The sequence below is a fragment of the Drosophila serrata genome, unplaced genomic scaffold, assembly GCF_035046125.1.
Source record: "Drosophila serrata isolate PLE 108 unplaced genomic scaffold, ASM3504612v1 contig_382, whole genome shotgun sequence".
In the NCBI taxonomy this organism is placed as follows: Eukaryota; Metazoa; Arthropoda; class Insecta; order Diptera; family Drosophilidae; genus Drosophila; species Drosophila serrata.
Genome location: NW_028257280.1, coordinates 6,727,728 through 6,749,715, shown reverse-complemented (window position 1 = coordinate 6,749,715; position 21,988 = coordinate 6,727,728). Strand labels below are relative to the sequence as shown.

At 37.7% G+C, this 21,988-nt stretch overlaps 3 protein-coding genes across 3 annotated transcripts; 2 read left to right on the top strand and 1 right to left on the bottom strand.

Moving 5' to 3' along the window:
• Positions 1 to 6,430: 6,430 nt before the first annotated feature.
• On the top strand, positions 6,431 to 7,783 carry LOC110186220 (uncharacterized). Its single transcript, XM_020955282.2, has 3 exons — positions 6,431 to 6,456; positions 7,009 to 7,432; positions 7,496 to 7,783. The coding sequence occupies exon 2, from the start codon at positions 7,015 to 7,017 to the stop codon at positions 7,195 to 7,197; it is 183 nt and encodes a 60-aa protein (XP_020810941.2). The 5' UTR covers positions 6,431 to 6,456; positions 7,009 to 7,014; the 3' UTR covers positions 7,198 to 7,432; positions 7,496 to 7,783.
• LOC110186202 (uncharacterized) lies at positions 7,405 to 7,783 on the top strand. Its single transcript, XM_020955262.2, has 2 exons — positions 7,405 to 7,432; positions 7,496 to 7,783. Exon 2 carries the CDS (start codon positions 7,528 to 7,530, stop codon positions 7,711 to 7,713), a length of 186 nt encoding a protein of 61 aa, XP_020810921.1. The 5' UTR covers positions 7,405 to 7,432; positions 7,496 to 7,527; the 3' UTR covers positions 7,714 to 7,783.
• Positions 7,784 to 19,564: 11,781 nt separating this feature from the next.
• On the bottom strand, positions 19,565 to 21,022 carry Ald2 (Aldolase 2). The gene is given in 5 exon segments (XM_020955226.2): positions 19,565 to 19,762; positions 19,835 to 20,034; positions 20,095 to 20,182; positions 20,184 to 20,513; positions 20,515 to 21,022. Coding segments are annotated over 5 exon segments (1,095 nt in total). The 5' UTR covers positions 20,896 to 21,022; the 3' UTR covers positions 19,565 to 19,666.
• Between the last annotated feature and the right edge of the window lie 966 nt (positions 21,023 to 21,988).

The window sequence follows — 21,988 nt, the reverse complement described above, 5'->3', positions numbered from 1 at the left end:
GCACTCTCTTATACAATGCATTGAAAAATGACTTAATTTCACTTCAACGACTCCAGACGATGACCAATAACCTGCTTGATTGTTGTGCCTGGATCTGGATCTGGATCGTTCGGAGGCGGAGGAGGAGGCAGTCAGTCAGTCAGTTGGTCAGTAGGCGTTCCAACTGAAAACGAACTGAACCCAAACTGCACTGGACTGCACTTCACTAATAAACATAAGGAGTAAACAAGTCCATGTACGGTCAAGTCGGTCAGCAGTATCTTTTTCTGTCTGCAAAGCGGCATTTTGAATCCCATTGTTGGTCGCTTTTTTTTTTATTATTTTTTGTCACTTATGCATTTTTCATGGGACGATCCCGATTCCGATTCCAATTCTGATTTCGATCCCGTGGAACTGAACCGGAGTGACAGGCGCATTGCAAATTGTCAAACCGTTATGGGATGCTGTAAGGAGACCACCGACTGAAGATGGAGAAAGTCCATCCAACGCGTTGGCGGCATTGCGAATTATTGTGAAATATTGAAATTATACAAGCTTCAAGCTTCAGGCTCCTTCAGTGAGAAAATGAGCAATGCGCCAGTTGCATCTGCATTTTATGCAGCTCCCATTTCACAAAAACCAAACTTAAACTACAAAAAAAGGAGAGAAGACCAAAACGAAACAAGTCCCACTGCGGTTATCGCCATGACAGCTGTCAATCTGGCCAAAAGAGTGGGGAAAAAATCCAGTGAAAAAACGGTTCCCCCCCTCCCCCGTTCCTGGACGAGAAAGTTTTTTGTTTTTCCCCCAAAGGAAACTTTAATTGTGCCGGGGTTTCAATTAGCTGAACAAGTGATTTTATAGCGCCCTCATCTTGGGCCGAATGATAATGATTTTAAATGATTCCCAAAAAATGTGATCAACTTTCCAGGTAAAAGTCTTACTCGTTTCGGGGTGTTGGCCCAGAAATTAAGCATCCTTAAATGGCACAAAAGGACAATTACTTTATTTGCGCACTCAATTTATTCTGATTTATGGAGCGAACAATGCACAATGTGCTGTGTTACCATGCCATCGCCTTGTATCCACACCAAATGTTAATTGCACTAAAATGCAGATTACACACAGGCACTTGAAAGAAATTTTATATAAATAATAAATTAGCAGAAAATGTATTTCTAATATGCGTTTTAATGCTTGCTTGTAAATGAACCTTACAATACAAATTTAACTATACAAACTTTGTTAGTAAGCATAAAGTTATTATTCGTTACAGCTTTGTTAATAAGTATAAATGTTTGATTTGTTTTATACATTTTAAAACTCTTGTTTAAATTATTTAAAATACCTGCAATGACATGCCATTTCTTTAATGATCATAGACTCCTATTAAGCCTTTTTAAAATTCCTTAACAGAATGTACTAAAAGTTTCAAAGTATTAAAGTAAACATAAACATTAAGTTAAAGAGTATATTTCTTTTACAGTTTAAAGGTTTTTAATGGAATAAAATATTTATAAATATGGTTGTTAATTTTTCCTAGTGTAATTATGTATTTATTTAACATATACATACATATTTAAGCACATGCATCTGAGGTCCAGTTGGGGACAGACCTTGGTTGCAGTTCGAAAGCCAACCGGCAAAAGATAAACAGAGACAGTTTTATTTTTTTTCACCCGATAAATGGGGGACAGGCAGTTCTGAAGGTGAAGGGTGGGGATTGGGGATAGCGGGCAGTGGGTGATGGGTGGGGCTGGAAAACCTTGTTGCCTTGTCTGCCAAACTCATTAAAACGAATCTTTTTTAATGGCCAAAAGTTTGCCCGGTTGCTGCCATAATCAGTAAAATTAAGGCCATGGCAGCTGAAAACTGTTTGCTGCCTGCCAATGTCGTTAGTGTTTGTCCGCCAAAAAAAAGAGCCAGCTAAATATGTATAAACATTATTATATTATAAAAAGCAGCTATGAAAAGCTTTAAACTATATACTATTGATTTTATTTTAGAGCTATTGATTGGAGTAAATAAGAACATATGGAAAATTTAAGACGATTTGTTGGGTTAACAAGAAATATTACAAGACTTCAATAAAAGAAATGTGTACCAATTAAAAATAACTTTAACTTATAACTGATTACATTAAAATATAGCATTTAAAATGATTTTAAGGGAAGGTAATGGTAATAGCTTCTCAAGTAATCATCTCTAAATGTGATGTGATTATTAATGAGCTAAGTATTTTGTTCCATCTTTCATAATATCCTTCTCTTCCCCAAACAAAAAGCCCGTATTGCCAATTCAATATTCTCCGGCTGTGGCTTAAAGGCGACAACTTATGTGTCAACTTGGCCAACAACAACAACCAACAACAGCAACTAACAACTTACTTAAGCCAACAAACTGGCTGCGAAGGAAGGCACTCGCAGAAAGAGGCGATAGATGACGCAGGCATTGCCATGGCCATGTCACACTCGGGCACTCGAAAAGGCCGAAAAGGCAGCCTTAGTCTCAGTCTCTCTCCCCCCCCTCATAAACGTGCTTTTGGGGTTTTTGTAACCCCTTTTCCCCCTCCTCCCAAAAATACCCTTTCCACTTCCCCCGGAATCACTGCACGTGGCCATCGGGCTGCACTCTTGTGCACTAATTACGAAAACTCAGCACGTTTTGCCATCGCATGGCTCAGAGCAGAGCTTGGCCCGGCTGTCTGCCTGGCTAGCAGTTCCCGCTCCCTTTTGGATGTGGATGTTGCCTGTTTGGTCGCCTTGTTGCCCGAGTGGTTAAATGCCTGGACTGTGCTGTGCTGCAGTAATAGCAGCAACATGCAACGCGACAGTTGCCTACACCCAAGGGGGGAACTTCTGCTGGGACACGGAGAACAAAGCATAGGAGTAGGCTTTGGGTATGGATTTTAATCAGTCTTCTTTGATGATATTTAAGGTGCTCTTCAAGAAAAGGCACTAATTCTAGATTGGCATAAAGCCAACTATGACTCTAATAGTTTCCAAAAAGATTTGATGAGATATTTCTTTAATCATTTCAAGCTTTGAAATAACTTTAGTAATCGTGAAATCGTGGGAAATACTTTTCAACATGTTTAAAATTTTTTCTATATTTTTTCTTTAGCTGAATAAATTTTCTTTCAGTGCCCAAAGCATCAGGAAAAGCGGTAGCGTTGGAGGAATGGTTCCTGCAAAAGTTAAAAACATTGCGGCAAGCAATAAAATCAACATTGGTTTCGGTTTTGGCTTTGACTCTCTTTCTGCCCTGCACTTACCGCCTTTTGGCCCTCACTGTGGACCGCTGTGTAACTGTATTACTGATGAGCTTCAAAATGTGCTTGGCGTGCCACAATTTTACCAAAGTCAATGTCTGAGGTTGCCATTGCACTCGGTGGGCGGAAAATGCCGCCCATTAAAAGTAGCGGGTTAATGACTAAAAACCAAAATTCCTTTTTTCGCTCTTTTAGCCAAATAATGAGCCGTGCTGGCTTTGATTTACAAGAGAAATGGTTCAGATATTGTTGAACTTTATGGAAATCGAATAAAAAACAATATTTTCAGAACAGAAACAAAATGAGACAAGCTTAAGATATTTGTAAATATCTTTACATATCTTAAAATAATATCGATTACTACTAATTTCTTTTGAATTACGAGTTATCACAATTAAATAAAATAAAGTAAGCGATTTCCTAGGCATTTCCTAGCAAAGAGGGCTTAATAAATAATAAAATAAATTATTGATTCATAAAACATTAAATATTTGCAGTATGTATATAATTTATGATACATTTTGTAATCATATTCTTTATATTTCAGATAAGATTGCAAATTAAACTGTGTGCTTTATATTATAGTCCTTCAAAAAGCTTTATTTAAACTTTAGAAACTCAAAGGCACTCTCAACTTCAATCTACAGTTTAAGTATACACATTGCGTTACCCCTAAATTAGAGAAATCTCCAAGCACCCTTATATAGTGGCACCTTAAATGCCAAAATACGAGGTTTGGTCAACTACATATTTGCAATCTTTACGTCGGCAAGGCAACATGGCTATAAAAATAAATTACACCAAGCTTAAAACTTATGTGAGGTGGAAAGAAAAATGGCTTATAGACGCGCAATGCAACCAAAAAAAGGAGAATCAAACCGAAAATCTCGTACAGTAGAGCAAAATGACCAATCGACCTCAGAGAGGAGGAAATCCCAGGAAGGGAGAGTGATGAACGTTATTGCTGCCTTTTCTATGCCGCTCAATCGAAGTGATTCACCCCCGCACATACACATCAATACACAATCACCCATAAGAAAAAAAAAGTGGGGTAAAAGGTAAAGCTTCAAGCCGACAATGAAGACATTAACATGACCAACGACAACAGCCAACGACAAAACTCTCCCCCATGCCCCCATAGCTCATCACATTAATCTTCTTAATACGCCCATCAATAATTCAAAGCCAAAGGCATGACCAACTTGGCCGAGCGACAAAACCAAAAGAAAAAAAAGACTAAGGTGCTAGCCACAGTCCGAGCATTGGTATACGAACCTGGCCAAGTGAAGAAGTCGCCTCCGACACGCAACCATATAACCATATAACCATATATCGAAACCGACCCAAGTGCCGAGTGAATTATGACGCTCAAGTACACGCTCCAAGTTCGATTCCTTTCCGTCTGAAGTGGCCACCTTCGAAAACAGTTTTGTTGTCGTCCATCAAATGCAAACTATAGCGTACAAATATTGAACTCTCTTGGCCCTTCCCCCCGACAATGAAACTTTATGGTTGCGTGGCCAGAGATTTATGCTTCAAATTGTGCACAGCACAAAAAAATAAAAAAGGAAACAAATATATATAAAAATAATCGGGAAAAACCCTGATTCTATATTTAATTGTTTTGAGACATATGCAGATTAGAGTGCTGATTATCGGGGATTAGCTAATTTAAGCTTTGAACTGTTTTTATAATCGAGTCATTAGAAATGGTATGTATGTATAGGAAATGTTATAAATAATCTATATACATGAATGTTTATGTTAGGTTTTAGTTTATATTTAATGGATTAAGGTAAAAGCTGAATATATTTAAGTTTATTATAATATGAATAATATAATAATAGAAACTAATAAACAAATGTATACTGCAATAATTGGTTGTGTGTAGAGGTAACGAAATAGTTCATTGTTATTTGTACAATTTATATAATTATTGTTTTATTTAGATGCTAAATATTACACCTTAAACAATATAAAAATAAGATTGAGTGCTAAATATTAAACCTTACAAGCAATATAAAAATAAGATTGAGTAATATTAAATCTACCTTACATAAAATACCTACCTTAGATAGAATCTAGCCAAAGTAACTCTCAGTACTCTCAATCTCTAAATCTATGTCAAATTTCAACTTAAAATTAGTTACACTTCACAAATAATATGGTTTCATTATTAAATAATTTTGTTAATATTAAAGTTCGAAAATTATAAAAAAAAAATTAAGCTAAAGACGGATTGTATTCACCTAACCATATCCTTACTATCTTAAACATTTCCTTATTACTTTTAAGCAGCTGGTGTCAAGTTCATATAAATTAATGTTGATAAATATTAAAGCTAATAAATAGAACACCAATATAGTTAAGTCTTGCATACTAATTACAAAATAAAATTTATTAAACCTTGCCTTAACCAATAGTTAGTTAAGTACCTAGTGTCATATCCCCATACAGTAAAATGAAAACCAACCACTTGAAACTTGATTTCTTTCACTGCACTTTGCACCCACATTTCTGGCATCTTGCAACTATCGAAAATTGCGAACGTAATTGTATATGAATGACATATGCTGAACGCACAAAAGCGCTCGAACGCTGTCGTGTTCCCATTGTGCTCCTGCGACTGACAGGAGCCCCCACCAATCCTCGGGCCCATTGTTGTTGGCCCTGGACAATGCCAAAAAGTGTCACCTCCCTGCTCTCCATGTCCTGCTCCATCTGCATCCACATACCATACCATTCGATGGCTCCACCTGCTGCTGTTGCCTGCTGCTCCTCCTGTCCCCGTGACAATTTGATGTCAGTTGGTTCGTTCGGAATTTTTCGTTACCATCGCAGCTTTTTCACGCCTACTTCGGCACCCATTGGACCCCACGCAAATGCCTTTTGTTGTCCCATCATCTCTCCTTGCCCCTTAAATTGCACCCCAGCATCCTTTTGTGCGAAGGAGATAGGCATCCATCCATCGGTCCATATGTGTCAAGCCTTCCCAGGCACCTTTCATCTCTTTGGTGGCGCTGGGCTTTTGATGGTGATGCTGTTTCCTTATCAGCGCGTTGCTTAAGCGCCACTAATTGTGTCAAAGGTTACGTCATCCGATGGAGTGATAAAGACATTCGAATCGTATTTTCGGGTGAGTATAAAAGCCGGAGTCCGTTGCCGAAATATTTTAGTGTTCTCATCAGCAGAGTAAAGACAAGAAAGTGAGTTGAAAGTGATCAGTAGGAGTCCCTTAGGAAGTGTTAAGTGAAAAATATATTAATAGGAAATTAAAGTAAAATATTTGAGGTCTTTGCAAGAAAGAAATATATTTTCAACAGCAAGTTAAATCATTCGTTCCTTTTTAGAATATTATTTTGTGAATTAAGCAGATTTAAATTTGGATTTATTTTGTTACATTTTTTGAAGCTAGTGAAAGAGTTTTACAATTGAATTATTGAGGGTTCTTCTCAGAATATTATTTTGTGAATTAAGCTAATATATAGTTAGTAACATTTTCTAAAAAAAATCAAAATAAATTTTTTCTAAATCTATTATCTATTTTTTTTAATATTTAAATACATAAGAATATATAGGAATTTCAAAAAGTAAACAAAAATTATACCTAATCTAAGCTTGATTAACATAAAGCTAATCTATTTCAACCCTTAACAGGGTAAGATCTTACTCATCATTATCATTTTCTTATATATATGCTTATAAAAATATTCCACAGTAAATTATAACTAAAAAATATACCTTTATTATCCTTATAGTCAATCATGAACTTCTCCTGGCTTGCCGTTCTCCTTTTGGCCATCTTTGCCATGACTGCATCCGCCGACAAGTGCTCAGCTCCCTTCAAGAAGGAGGGAAATCAGTGTGTTACCAACCGTACCATTCGTGGAGAATGCCCACACAACTCCCAATATAGTGCCAAAATTAACAAGTGTGTTCACAAGTAAAAATATACCAAATAAAAACTATAACTAAAACTAAACAAAAAGAAGAAATAATTGAAAATGAATTGAAAACAAAACAGTTTTGTTTTTTGCTGATTATCAGCAGCCGGGAGCATTATCGCTGACAGCCGGCTGGAACTAGACCAAGGTCGAACTGATATAGCTTAGCGCATCTGGTCTATATAAGATCCGTTTCAGTTGCATTTCATTAAATAGTTGCATTTTGTGTTTTTCCGAGGTGAGTGGAGGACGACAGTTGATAACATTGTATTTTTGCTAAGGCATTTCACTTTGAGCCCAGACAGGGGAAAGGATTGAAAAAAATCTCCAAATATGTTGGTGAAATGCAGTTGGCTTTTGGTGTTGATCCTGTCATTGCTGGCGGGAGCCTTTGCCAGTAGCTGTCCCTCGGGCTTCAATCCCGAGAACAATCGGTGTGTCCAGGAGCGACCCATCCATGGAACCTGCCCGCCCGGCTCCTCCTATGCCCTCAGCATCAACAAGTGCGTTCATTCGTGATGAATTTTCAATTTGATTGTTTATAGAAATGTGAAAGAAAAATATAAATAAATAAATTGTGGTACTGAAAGTATGAATACAGTAAAAGGAAAATATGGTGGCAAATTAACAAATATATTAAAAATTAACAAGGTTACACGCAGTTCGTGAAACCAGGAAACAATTTCCTGGCAGAAGCAATTTATGTTGTAGAAATAACTAACATAACTAAATAACTAACTTCGTCACAATATATAAATAATGTTTTGAGAAAAAACCTTCAGACTAGTTTATACTAGTTTATTTTGGACAGAACAATTGATTTTAATGGGTTTCAAAAATTAATTACTACTATTTACTGTGACATTTTTATAGCTATAAGTTTTGCTTAGAATATGGATGTATCTTTAAGGAAAACATATGGAAAACATAAGAAAATAAGCTTAAGCTTTTACTCATTTTTAAACATATCCCATTTTTAAGTATACATTTATAGCTTTATCACTTACTCTCCTATCAAATTGAAATCACTGTTATTCTTTCACATACCAATTACCCCTTTTAGCCTTTCAACTTCAACTTTTTACCTTTAAGCGAAATCCGTTTTTCGCATCAACCTCAGTTTGGGCCAATTATATTTGGCTTTATCTGTTGGCCATGGGAAGTTCAACAAGTGTGGAAACTAAACGAGGCAAGAGTGAGGACCGAAAACTGATGAGGGGCCGCTGATGGCTGATGGCAATGGCGGTGGTGAGGTGATGATGATGGTGAATGACGTCGTCGCCAGGCGGACAGGCACGTTGGCCATTAGTTTATTACCATGTAATTGACTCAACGCTTGTCAGACGTCAACTGTTGGCTCTTGGCTCCTGCGGCTTTAATGTGCTGCATTTAATGCCGAAAGCCGAAAGCCGACACCAACACCAAGCGACAGCCCATCAAAGTCGAAGTTGTCTGTCTGTTGGGGTATCTACAATATATATAGTATATGTATAAGTTATGTATATAACACGCTGCCTTTTCGCGATTAGCTTGATTGGCCTAACCCCGCACCTTTGACCCCTCCTGGCTTATCGGTTGAAGCGAAAACCCAACCGAGTTTCGTAAGCTTCGCCTTTTGGATTGAAATTGAATCGTCTCACAATCGCCCGGCCGCCGCCTGCTATAAAATTCATTAAAAACTTTGCACCGACTCTCTCGGCCCGAGAATTCCACCCAAAAAAAAAAAGTAAAAGCGGTGGCGAAGACATAAAAACGTAGAAAACATTTAACAGTGGCAAAAACTTTGGCAAGTCCAAGCTGTCGACAGGATGTGCAGCAAACCCAATTGCATATGCCAATGTAACAAAGTTTTCAACAGCAAAATGTCCCACGCCCTAGCCCAGTGATGGCACTTTAGTGCAAAAGCACCCCCAAGGTTTACCATTTTCCGCCAAAAGGAAAGGAAAATTCACAGGAAATTATGAATTACGGCACCCTTTTACCAAAGTAGAGTTGGGAGATTTTTTAACAAGAAAATTTAATAGTAAAAATATTTTCTTAGATAAAAGAGTATAGTTTGTTTAAGAAGTATAAAGTAATCTTAAAATATCAAAGAAACTTATAAAAAATATATAATAATTATATAGCTATGTCTTTTTATAAAATATCATTAGATATATTAGCTAGAAAATATTCAAAAATTGTATTAAAACTATTTTAAAAGCCCGGCAACACTGCACCCGCAATGGCGTCCATAAACTAAACGTCCTTGTCACTGGGGCTTGTAAATTTCTATGACTTGCATAAAAAAGGGCTCTCCCCAGAATGCCTTCCGCTGCTCTGGGTTTTCCTTTTCTGGTCTAAAAGTTTCCTGTAGCAAAAGTCGGCCAGCCGGACAGAGGACAGTGGCAGGAAATAAGGAAATGTTTTCCAGTCGTATTTGCTGCCTTAGCAGGCGACATTTATCAGTCAGTTGTTGCAATGCAATGTCCTCTTTTGGGCCGATGGCCCTCAGTTTGAGGTGCACAGGGTGGGGAAATGGTGCCTGGTCTGAGTTTTCTTCTTGGACAATTTTCAAAAGGAGTCTCAAGTGCAGCTGACAGCAAATCGCTGCAGCTATATATAGTACATAGATATATATATATATATACGATCTGGCTGAAAGTTGCCTCCGCAAAAAGAAGAACTACGCGTAAATATGATGAACGTAAGCAGTAAAGTTCTGGCCAACTGATAGCCGAACGAACCTTCTTCTACTTGGCCATCTTATAAACACAAGCTGGCCCTAAAAAACTTTTGCAACCAAGCAAGGACTCTCCTCTGGTGACGGCTCAACTTTATGGGGGCCACATAGTTGCGGCTTGGCTGCATTTCAAAGAATGCTGCTGTGCAACTAGGTCCCATCCGAGGCACAGCAAGAAATGTTATCATTAATTTCTATATTAATTTTAAGTATACCGAATTATATTAAAGCTTAAAGAGATTTTGAATAAATTAAAGATCATATGGTATACAGATTAAATCTTTGTTATAGGGATATATAATTTTCTTCCAGTGCTTCTTATCGCAATGGGGCATTGTCCACCCTCTACTACCATCGTCCATCCATTGGTAAAAACGAAAGTGTGGCCATAATTTTTGGAGCTGCTCGGGTGGTGTTGCTGCTCCTGTTGTGGTTGGTCCTTGTTCCATCTTCTCCTCCTTGACCCCCCCCCCCAGTTGGCTAAAAGTTTCCCCGTTATTGATGCTAGCCAAAAATAAAAAAAGAGTGCTGACGAAGCTCACCAAGAAACGCCTGGCTACTTGCGAAATAGTTTAAATGCATCCTTACACCCCGTTTTTATGACGGCATATACACACACCCACGTAATTGTTCGGCGCCTGGAGTGATAATGGTTGCGGCGGGGAGTTCTTCAATTATAGTTACACTATGCAAAATATTACAAAACATAACGAGGACAGTTATCAAATGTAATCGTGTGTTAAATTTGCCTAAATCGCTGTTCAAATTCAATCAATATCGATTAATTAGCTTGTTTAGTAGTTGTTTTAAACCGTAATCAAATTTGTTTACTTATCAGGTTTATTAGGTAATCGCAATTTACAGGGCTTATGTTGTTTTGGGTTTTAAATAAATGTGGGATTTGGGGGAGTGCTTTTTTATGATATGTGTGCTTTTATATTTAATTATTAGCTGTGTTTTTTTATTGGGTATTTTAGGAAATTAGGAGGATAAAGAGATTATATACAATAACTGTAATGTAATACTGTGATGTTTTATATTTTATTTTATTTTTCATGTATTTGCAAATAATTTTTTTCTAAGGAAATTTAAAGCATTTAAAGTTTCTCTCTTAATTAGTTCTCTGAGTGTTGTTCTGTAATTACATGTTTTGGTTTCCAAATAACAATATCTAATTAAACGAATTGTTAATAAATATTTATTTAGTCCCTATTTCTTTGCTAATTTATTTTATATAATCACTTTTACAATTTCTAGATTTCCCAAAACCCAAACCTAACATTTTGTAACAAAGTGCTTTTGCCGTATTCCAGCCTCTTCCTCCTTGCACATCCGTTTTAACCAAGTATTCTGCCATGCCTTTCGGCCATGTTTGTCTGCTCGTCTTGTGCGTGCTTGCAACTTTTATCCAAAAACTAAAAACAAGATGGCGGTCTCCTGTGTGTGTGTGTGTGTGTGTGTGTCCCTGTGTGTGTTCCCCATAGGCATAAAAACTTTAATTTGAGTTATTTGCATGAGTAGTACTCACAGTTGAAATTATAATATAATTTTCCTAGCTGAGCAAAAACAAAAACTTTATCAGTGATAAAAAGGGGAGAGAAAGCGGGTTCCAATGGACTTTTGGCGGTTCCTGTGTTTCCGCTACATTTATCTTTCTATCTCTGTCTCTCTGTGCTTTTTGTCTCACTTGCTCATGCTCTATTTAGCTGTCTGGAAATGCTTTTAATGTGAAACTTCAAACTAAAATCGGGAGTTGAAACATATGCTCCATGAATGCAAAAACGATGTCACTATGCAATGTGGGCGCTAATACTAATATATATACATATGTGTATGTATATTTAAGAGTGTGTGTGTGTGTGTGGCTTTGTTGGCCAAAAGTTTTGTTAGCCAAACAAGAACAACAAGAATTATAAGCGGAACGGCGCAAAATTTTGCGAACTACGCGACGGAAATGTTCGTCTGATGAATATTGAAACGTTGCATTTTCCCGGCACCTGAAAGGAGTTGGTGGAAAATATTCCGTTGACAGTCAACAAACTTGTCCAATGGTAGCTTAATCGTTCGACGGAAATTATTGAGGAATTTTAAGTGAAAGTGGTTTCGAATTTTCAAAGTGTAGAACGATCCTTAGTCAGGCAAAGTAATATTTACTTTTAACTATTTATAGGGGAAATATAATAAGCTATATTTAAATATATAATGATTGTAAATAACTTTCCTATTAATACCTTTTCCTGTATTTAATCCCCTCATAAATAAACTAATTGCTAGAATCTCAAACCTAAGACTCAAAATCACCAACCTAAAGCATTCACTCTCCTTCAAGTCACACTCTTAAACAAGTTATTATCTGACTTAACATTAAGCCAATATTTTTATCACCTTATTATAACCACAAAAGCTGCAGCCAGACATTGTCCCGGCAATTACATAATACTACCAACTAGGATTTTATATGGCAACCTCTTATCAAGGTTATCGCAACATTCCCAGAGAGACAGACAATGTCGCCGTCGCCTCTGGCCTTGGCCAAGTTGGACCCTAATCCGGCAAATCACCAGCAGCTGGTTCTTAATTGCTTTTCTGTTATTTTATTATTGCTGCAGTTTGCTGCTGCACTTCAAATTTCTTCATCTCCTTTCGTTCCATTTTTTTTTGTTCTTAGCTCGATTTTGCCCCCTTTTTTTCTTTGCGCACTTTTTATGAAAACTTATTTTAGCTTAAGTTTTTATCTTTATCTCTGGGTCGGCGGATTAAAAAACAAATACGACGAGTAGCACTAAGGCGAAAAAGCAAAACTTTTTATTTGCTGTGACAAATTTTTAGCAGATAAAATAGCTTTGGGGGAAAAACTTTGGAGCTCCGGGGTTGTGGCCAAAATAAATTTCGGCATGCAGGTCTCTCCAGTCTCCGGTCTTCACCTTTTTTGAGGCAAATGCTCGGAGCAGCGTTAACGCTAAATTAAGAAATTTTTGGCAGAACTAATGCCCTGCATTAGTCAAATGTCAAAATTGTTTGCCACGGACCAAGGAGCTTTTGTTTGCCCTGGAACCCGGCTGGAGTCTTGAAAACAATTTGAAAAGTAGTCAAACTCAGGCAAAAGTTTACACCGGAGAACAGGTTGTAGGTATGGAATTGGAAATGGAGTTTATATATATATATATTTATTAAAAGGGGTATTTTTTTAATTACATTTATTGTTACCTATAATTCTTTGTAATCTAGAAATAAAACATTATTTTATTTTAAAGATTCCTATAGTATCTAATCCCTGATTAAATAATATACAAATATACGAAATATTGTAGGATCTACTATCATTTTCCTAACTTCTATTAATTAATTTAAATAATGTTATCAAAATATCAGCCCCAACTCCCTGTCTGTGTTGCTTTGTGTAATTATTTGAACCGGTAGAGGTATTTCTTTCTTAGACATTTTCATTTTGGTTTCGGCTCATTTCCTGGGCTTTTCGCCCACGCCCCCCCAGGGAACGCCCTCTAAATGCCATTCTAACACCGGAAGTTACCAAGGAAGCACATATATAACAATATATATGTTTGTATAAATTGTTTCCATCAAAAAGAGAGCAGGGGTAATTGAAGCTAACAACTCACAATTGAAAAACCACAGCGACGGGCAAACAGAACCACAGAATGTCATGAGTTATGAGACGAGGCATCGTGTTGGCTTTGTCATTTGGCTAATTGTGGCTCTGGGCCACCATTAATACAATATTTTCTATATTTCTGTGTCAACCATAAATTTGTTGCAATTAATTAAGACCACAAACTATCGTTTTACAGAAGACAGAGGAACATCACCACAGAGCGCCCTCCAGTGTGTTCGCTTTGGTGTTTGGTGTTTTCCATTTGCTGTTTGATTTATTTTACACTAATTGATTTATTGACAGATTCTTTTGGCCACGTCTGCAGTCTGTTGGCCATTTAAGGCGCCACCTTTTGTGCACGCTCCTTATTTGATTAACGTTCGATTTTTACAATTTATGAAACTTTATTAAAGAGCGCGAAATGCGAAATGCGCGACGTTCAGAAAACCCCGGCCGCCACAAATGCTGCACGTGCAGCATGCGAAAAATGTTAATAAAGTTTTTTACCTTCCTTCCCCCCGCTCCCCTCTCCAGGGGCTTCATCAACCTCTCCCCTCCACCTCATTTTCTTTTGCTTTCCTTTTATTTTTCCACCCCCACCCACCAATCACGCAGGCACGCACTTGCGATGCCGTCGCCGTCGCCATCTTCATCATTGCCGCCATTTTTCATTCGAAATTGAATTCATTTGCTTTTTCGTGTATATGTATGTGTATTCGTGTATTTGTGGGTGTAGCTGTGGTAGTATGTGTGTACGTGTTGCCTCGTATATTATTTATGTTTTAATTTTGATTATTTTTATGAATTTGCCCCCCGGTTGTTTGAGTTTTATTGAGTAGTTTGAGTTTTGTGAAATGGAAGCTCTTTTCCCAGGTTTTTTTTTTTACTACGGTTTGCATATTGCAAAATTCTAATTAAATAAATTGAAATTACAATTGAAATCGGTTGATTGAAATTAATAAAAAATATAAAAACAATAAGTCCAGGATTGAAAAATAAAAAACTAAAAAGCATTCTATGATTCTATTTTAATTGAAACAAATGGTTGCATTTTATTTAACCACTTAACTGTGATGATCATTATAATTTCTAAAACATCTCTTAGTAAGCTTTATAGTTTTCTGTAAAATAAATACATTTATTTATCATTCCTAAACTAACTCCACATATATTTACTTAAACGAGGAACTTAGTTTCTGACCACGCCCATATCTGTTTTTTTCTATTTGTTTTCCAAAAGTCCAACTCAATGATGCAACATCTGTCCAAGATGGTTTTCAGTATAGGCTACATTTCAAAATAAATGCCAGTTAGGATTATTTAAATTGCAGATTTTTCTCATTGAATTTGTCCAAATAGCTTGGGTGTATAATTTATTTTTGTTTCTTTCAACAACCTAACACACACTCACAATGCCCACTGAAAAATTGCATAAAATTTGCAACAAAAAGATTTTACTTTTTACCAAGTTTTGTCTTCTGTTTATATATATATATATATATATATTTTTTTTTTATTTTGGCTGTCAACATGCCTTGCCTATGCATGCCCGTCAGCCAAAAAAAAAATGAAGAAAAAGAGTTTTGTGTCGGCAGCATTTGTCAGAAATGTCTTACGATTGTCAAGCAGACGACACAAGTTGCGAGGAGAATGTGGCATCTTGTGGGGCATTGACAGCAGAACCCAAGAAAATGAGACTTTTTAATAAAAAGAAATAAACTTTAGCCTAGCCAGAGCCTTTATGCAACACACCGCGAAGTCAAAAAAACAAAAAAGCCAAAAAAATTCACCCGTATTTGCATAAAGGAAAGGTAAGCAAATGTAACGAGTGACAGACAAACGAGCCTACACCTGACCAACTCTTGAGCGACTGCCAGCGACACGCCTACCTCTACACTGAAAGAAATAAGCTGAATTTACTAATTTTTTAGTACAATTTTGTATTAAAAAGTTATGTAAAGAATTTAGAGCTTATACGATAAGTAAACATAAGTTAAAAGTGAACAATTGAGATGCCCGAATAATTATAATAATAAACATGATTTTGGAATAGTTTTTAATAAAGCTAAAGTCAAATTTAAGTACATATTATTTAAATTTTATTAATTAATTTAGTTTTATTTAATTAAAAATAGTAATGTTACAGACTTTCTTAATTTAGAAAACAATTGAAGTTTATTTTAGATTCTAAGGTTTCTCTATTGCTTTAAAATGCATACAATGATGCTCTTTCATCGTTTCTTTGAACTTAATTCGATTTATAAGGTTAAGTTTTAGGTTTCTAGAATTTCTTTTTATACATTTTTTTGCTCTGTGTAGTATGCCCCTTGGACCAACTGTCGTACTGGCCAGCCATTCAATAGATAAAAAGTTTATTTAGCCAACATTTGGCAGCGCCGCTGCGTTTTCCCTCCTTACTCACATTTTTTTTTTTCTTTACTTCTTTTTTTTACTAAACGTTTTGGAATTGACATTTTGACATTTTGGCATAGCAAATTTCGATTCAGCCCCGGCGGGCGGACGGCATCAGTAGCAGTAGCAGTGGCCTGTCCTGGCCAGGAAGCTGCATATGGTGACAGCTGAACAAGCGCGTTGATGGGGTGACAGCCTCGAGTAGGAAGACTGAAAACCAAGCCGAAAACTATTTGCATACGACTAAAGCCAGTGGGTCACTTTAAATTTGATCGTTTAGTTTAGTAATAATGGTAGTGAAAGCAGAAAGATAAGTACAGTCAAAGCAAAACTAAAAATAATGCTTTAAATTAAGGAAGTATCATAAGTTAAAGCTGAGAACATAAGACAATCATTCTAGAAGACTTCTCTGTTACTTTCTAAACAATTTATAATATATATCCTTTAGTTACAGAAATTTTTCCGACTCTGCAGACCTATGAAGATCTGAATTTCGTTGTCTTTTCCGATATAGCTAGTGACATTAAACTTTTGGCCTGGCCAAAAGTCAAGCATCATTAGGTCATGTGAGAAATGGAGACAACTGTACGTGATTCAGTTGCGTTGGCATTGCCCAAAATTAGCATTTTAAACACCTCTTACTTTTCGTCTGATGATGTGGCGGCACTCTCACACACATATGGAGACAAAAAAAAAGCGAAACTGTCCCAAATCGTGGATTCTGGCCACTCCAATGGTTTCGTCCTGCCAGCCATCTGCCGGCGGACGCGTGTGTTGCCATTTATGGCCAGGTGAGTTGCTTACATTTTTTGGCTATCAGCAGACAACCAAATCGAAATCGAGAGAGTCTTTTTGGCTTCCTCACTTTATATGGCCTGGCCAAAACTTTCAATTAACACAAGTCTTCGTAGTCGTCGTTGTCGTAGCATCCTCAGCTGGCCTACAGTTTGGAGGCAAATCGTTTTTCACGCTCCATGACCAAGTTTGGTGTGCCAGAAGACCAGGCCACATTAATTGCCGAACGGGACAGGATTTGTGCGGTCTGCGTTATTAACACCAAATTAATCAAAACAAGCGTTTGACAGCTGAGTGATTTGTGCCCGCGCCGTCCGGAGTTTGTGAATTAAACTTTGGCGCCATAGTCCCACCACAGCCACAGCCGCCTCGTTGGCCTGGCTTGAATTTTTTTTCTAATTATGTCTTGGGCCCACTCCCACTTTGTCCGCATACTCGTTTATGGCCAACAGCCGTCTTGCCTGGCAAGTGGAAATCTCGTTAAAGACCAACTTAAATCGGGTTCGAAGTTTGTCGGCCTTTTGGCTTTGATCTCCGAGTCTTTAAACGCGTGCCGCCGGCAAAGAGCTGAGCAAAGCATTTAGCTGTCGCGATCAGAACAGTTTTGTTCAAGTAACTAACTTAGCCTTATATTCTTTAATATTTATTCTCATTAATTATAATATAAATATATATAAATGTAAAGATTTATTTATAAAGTACCACATTTAACATTTAATTTAAAAGTTTCCCAAGTGCTTCTCACAATACCCATAAATCTTTGCTGGCAAATTGAAACCGCTGATTGAGTAAATGAGCTAGTGACTGACTGAGTGATTGAATAGCTGGTAGCCAAGCTATAGTAACTGATTGAGGGCGGAGAAGGAGAAGGAGGTGGAGGGGGAAGTGGAGTACGATGCATGTGATTAAAACAGCGCTGCCATAATTCGGATTTAATTGGCTTGACGCGTAGCGTCGCGTGCTGCTGTTGCTATGGCTATATAGCACCGGCTATGTACCCTGCCATTGAGCGGAACTCGGTGGGTGTTGTGTGTGTGTGCCACATATTAAGCAAACATGAGCATAATGGCAATTTACACACACTGCCACGCGCGAATACACTCGCACACTCGCACATACATCGTGGCGCAATTAACATGACATGTCGTACGCTTCGGCCTGATTGGGATTGGGATTGGGATTGGATTGGAGACTGGGAACTGGGAACTGGTGACACGGAGTGCTGAATTCAATTCAAAGGCGACTGCGGGACACCAATGGCCATGGATCACGGGGATACCAATTCGTGGCCCCGGGATACATGGCGATTGGATTAACCACAGGAGGAAGCTGTGTTCAATGCTGCAGGTGAAAAAAAGGTAAATATGAAATAAAAAAGGCTTTAAAGTACTCTATGTTAATAAAGAAATAAAGATTTATCAGAATTATAGAAATATAAAATATATGGATATATAGGAAAGAAAGCTAAATATGAAAGTTTGCCTTGGTTTGTTAATAATTTAACTTTTTAAAACCATTTTAAATCATTCACTTTTGTTTTGTTTTATGTATTTATTTTTGAAATATTTTTATTGAAAATTATAACCAATGTTTATTAATCATAGCTTTTAATTTTCAATGGAAATTTATATTATTCATATCTTTTGATTGTCCACGAAAATGTTATTGCATAACAATATTTTATTCACTTCATTTATATTATAAAGTGGGGCAAAACTTGTTCGTATATTGATTAACATAATATAGCATTCGTTTATAAATAATATTATTAAATTTGAATTTCTGTTTATTGCATAAATCCAAAAGAACGTGATATAGTAAGTGTTTGCCTCTCCATTTCTATTCTACAAACTTTAAAAATATTTCCCATTAATAATAATAATTTATTTTAGCTTGTAAGAGGATATTTCACTGTAAGACTTTTAATATTTATTTTGATAATAATTTTGTATAATTTTAATTATATTCTTGGTAGGTAATTATAATTCTGAAGTGCAACAAGCAAGAAGCCTTTCTCAAGCATTACCTGCCGCCTGACTTAAAATTCGACGCGTGACAACTGGGCGCTGCAAAAAGGCGAGCTTTCAACTTAGTAACTGCTTTAATTTTAATTATTGCCTGAGTTGAGAGCAAAACCCCCGCACTCCCCCGGCTCATTTCCACGGCAGTCTGACTAATTTGCCAACAACATGACACCGACTTGAGCGGCACCGAACCGCTTGATTAAGTCGAAACTCTCAGTCCGGAGGTTGCTGTTGCTGTTGTTGCTACAGTTGCAGTTGCTGTTGCTGCTGCTGTTGCTGATGTTGCTGCTGATGTTGCTGCTGTTGCTGCTGCTGCACATGGCCGTCGTTTTGGGTTTTTGGCATGCGCTTGCGTTAATTAAGCTGCAGTGGAGCTTCGAACGCAGCTGCGTGTCGCTCGGTCGTCTGGTAATCTCCATGGATTATGCCGACACTTCGCTCCCAGAGTCATGTTGTTCTTTGCAGGCTTGTTAACAATATTTCGACTTGTTTGGTGGCACTGCCGAGCCAGTGAGCATCAAACACGCGGCCTGCGGTTCCAATGTTGGCCAAAAGTCACAAGTGAGAACTTAAGCTCGTTCACACAAGCAAAAACGAGATCAATATTAATGGGTTTATGTCATGATATTAAGCACTGCGTTTTTATTTTGATTAAAAAATATATATATTAACTAATGAAAACATAAAATCACTCAAGGAATTATAGAGTACTTTTGATAAAGGCTTTCAGCACTTATTTTTGTTTGAATGTTGTTGTAATTATCTTATAACTTTAAACAACATTTAGTAAATAAAATATGTAAGTTTGTATTTAAGAAGTTATATTTTATTAAATGTATTTTTCCAAGCTAATTCATTTATTATTTTTTGAACTAAAATTTTTACGAATTACCAAAGTAGGACGTCTTAGAACTCAATGGCTTCTTGTAAGAGCTTCTCTGTGCCCGCTGAGCTTTCTATTGATCCAATTACATATTTGCCAATGCAGGCTAGACTGTTGGCCTAAAAGAGAGGAAAAATTGGTTAAGAAAATTGGAAAATTTTTAACAATTATAGTCTCTAAGGAATACAAACCCTGCAGCGTTTTAAAAGCTCATTTTGCGCATGGGTAAGCTGCTCCTTTCTGCCACCCCAAGTCCTTAGGATGGAAGTCTGCAAGGCTCGATCAAAAGCGAAACTCATGGCCCAGGGCTTGCACAAAGGAATATTATTAATGGCGTTTAGAGAGATCGAAGACTCCTCCTCCGATTGGGCACCACAGCAAAAGAGGACACCTTTTAAATAATAACAATAAAATAATAAAATTAAATTAAAGAGAGAGTAATGTAACCCACCAGGAACAGCTGGCGGAACCGTGCGTCTTATAGACAAAACGGTGGCTAGACCAATGTCCGTGGCTGGATGAGATTTGCTACTCTGCAAATCCAGGAGTCACCATGCTTGGCTGCAGGAGAGTTCCCTCCAGGAAGATGTGATGATCACTGAGGGCCTTGTAGACACCGGCCAGCAGTGTCTCAGTAACCTTTTGGCAACGATCCAGATCGTGATCGCCGGTGGGCAGGATCTCGGGACTAATGATTGGCACCAGACGCTGCGATTGACAGATGGCCGCATATCGAGCCAATACATTGGCATTTTCCAGAATAGCCTGAGGCGATGGTGTATTCTTGGATATCTTCAGGACACATCTCCACTTGGCAAAGCTGCATCCCTCCTTCTTGTACTGGGAACATCGATTGGCCAGATCATCCAGATCCCTGAGTGGTAAACTCATCCTCGGAGCCAAAGAGTGGCGAAAAGTGCCTGTCCACTTTGATGCCCGTCAGGATGCCCTTTTTCTTCAGGACCTCCACAAAAGGCATACCATCGTCTGTTCGCTGATGCAAAGTTTCGTGATAGAAAATCACCCCCGAAATATTTTCCGATATCTTGGGATCGGTGGTGAACAGCATCTGGCGATATAGACGACGATTCTCTTCGGTGTTTTCCACACCAATCAACTGGAATCGTTTCCCCATCACGGCACTGGACTCATCCGCAGCCAGGATACCCTTTCCAGGTGCCACCAGAGCCTTGGCAATGCAGGACAGCTCCTCTTGCAACTCCTTGTTGGGATAATAGAAGTGCGTCGTCATTTTGGAGTACCTTGAATTTAGACGAGAGAAATTTCGAAAACAAAAGAAATTTAGATGTATCTAATTTTTCAAACCCAAAAATAATGAAAGTGTATTTGAGTATTCCAGCATGGCTTTGGGGACCTTTTTTTTTTGCAGTCGTAACAATTTTATAGACCAATTATTCCGAAATTATCAAATCAAGATTCGAGCATTATTATTTATTGTGATACTTTGAATGCTACCTGACCGCTTAGCACTTGCCGCCACTTAATGACATTCTAATTAGACTTTTAATTGCTTTCACGGGGGAGAGGAGAAAACTTGTAAAGCCCAAAGATTGTAGGGGGAAGATTAACCACAAGGAAGAATAAACTTGCCCCACATTAATTATATTTGACCGCACCGACAATTTCACTTTTTATGAGTTCCACTTTGGACATTTTATGGCAAAAGTTTTGTTAACACAAATTATAAGCAGAAGCCTCCGTGGCCGTGCTTTGTCATAATAAAAAAAAACCGTGGCGCTACAAAGTGGATAAAAAGGTGATGTTAAATTTTCAGACCATTTGCAGAAAGTAAATTGAATTTTTTTCCCAATTTTCTTCTACAATTTTCTTAAGTGAGAGAGACCTCGGTGTGGCTTCAACTCAATTGAACTCGGAGTCGATCTCCCGGCTAATTCTAATTGGCGTGGGAAACGCATCGAGTGCTCCAATAGCTCTAAATGGTTCGATGGCTAGACAGTTGCCTAATTTTGTGTAAATTATCGCACGAATTATGAGTCTCGTACGTGAAATTCTCCAAAAATAGCCAAGACAGCCGACGAGCAAAAATTAAATACGATAAATATCAAACAACACGGCCAGCAACAGCAGCAACAATTGCATCGCATTTTGGTTTTGTGTGTTTTTTATTTTTTTATCCCCGATCCGACACCGTCATCAATATTCAAGTTTAGATCCCCCAATTAGGCCAGAGGCAAGAGTCGAGTCAAGTCGAGTCGAGTTGAGTCCGACGAGCCTAATCGCAAAGCCAATAAATATGATCAACTGCGAAAATCCTCAACTTCGTAGCCAGCCGAGATGTCTTTGCACCTAATTGAGCGTGGAGC

Coding starts and splice junctions, on each gene's coding strand:
- LOC110186202 (XM_020955262.2), top strand. CDS start 7,528: ATGTTGGTGAAATGCAGTTGGCTTTTGGTGTTGATCCTGTCATTGCTG.
- LOC110186220 (XM_020955282.2), top strand. CDS start 7,015: ATGAACTTCTCCTGGCTTGCCGTTCTCCTTTTGGCCATCTTTGCCATG.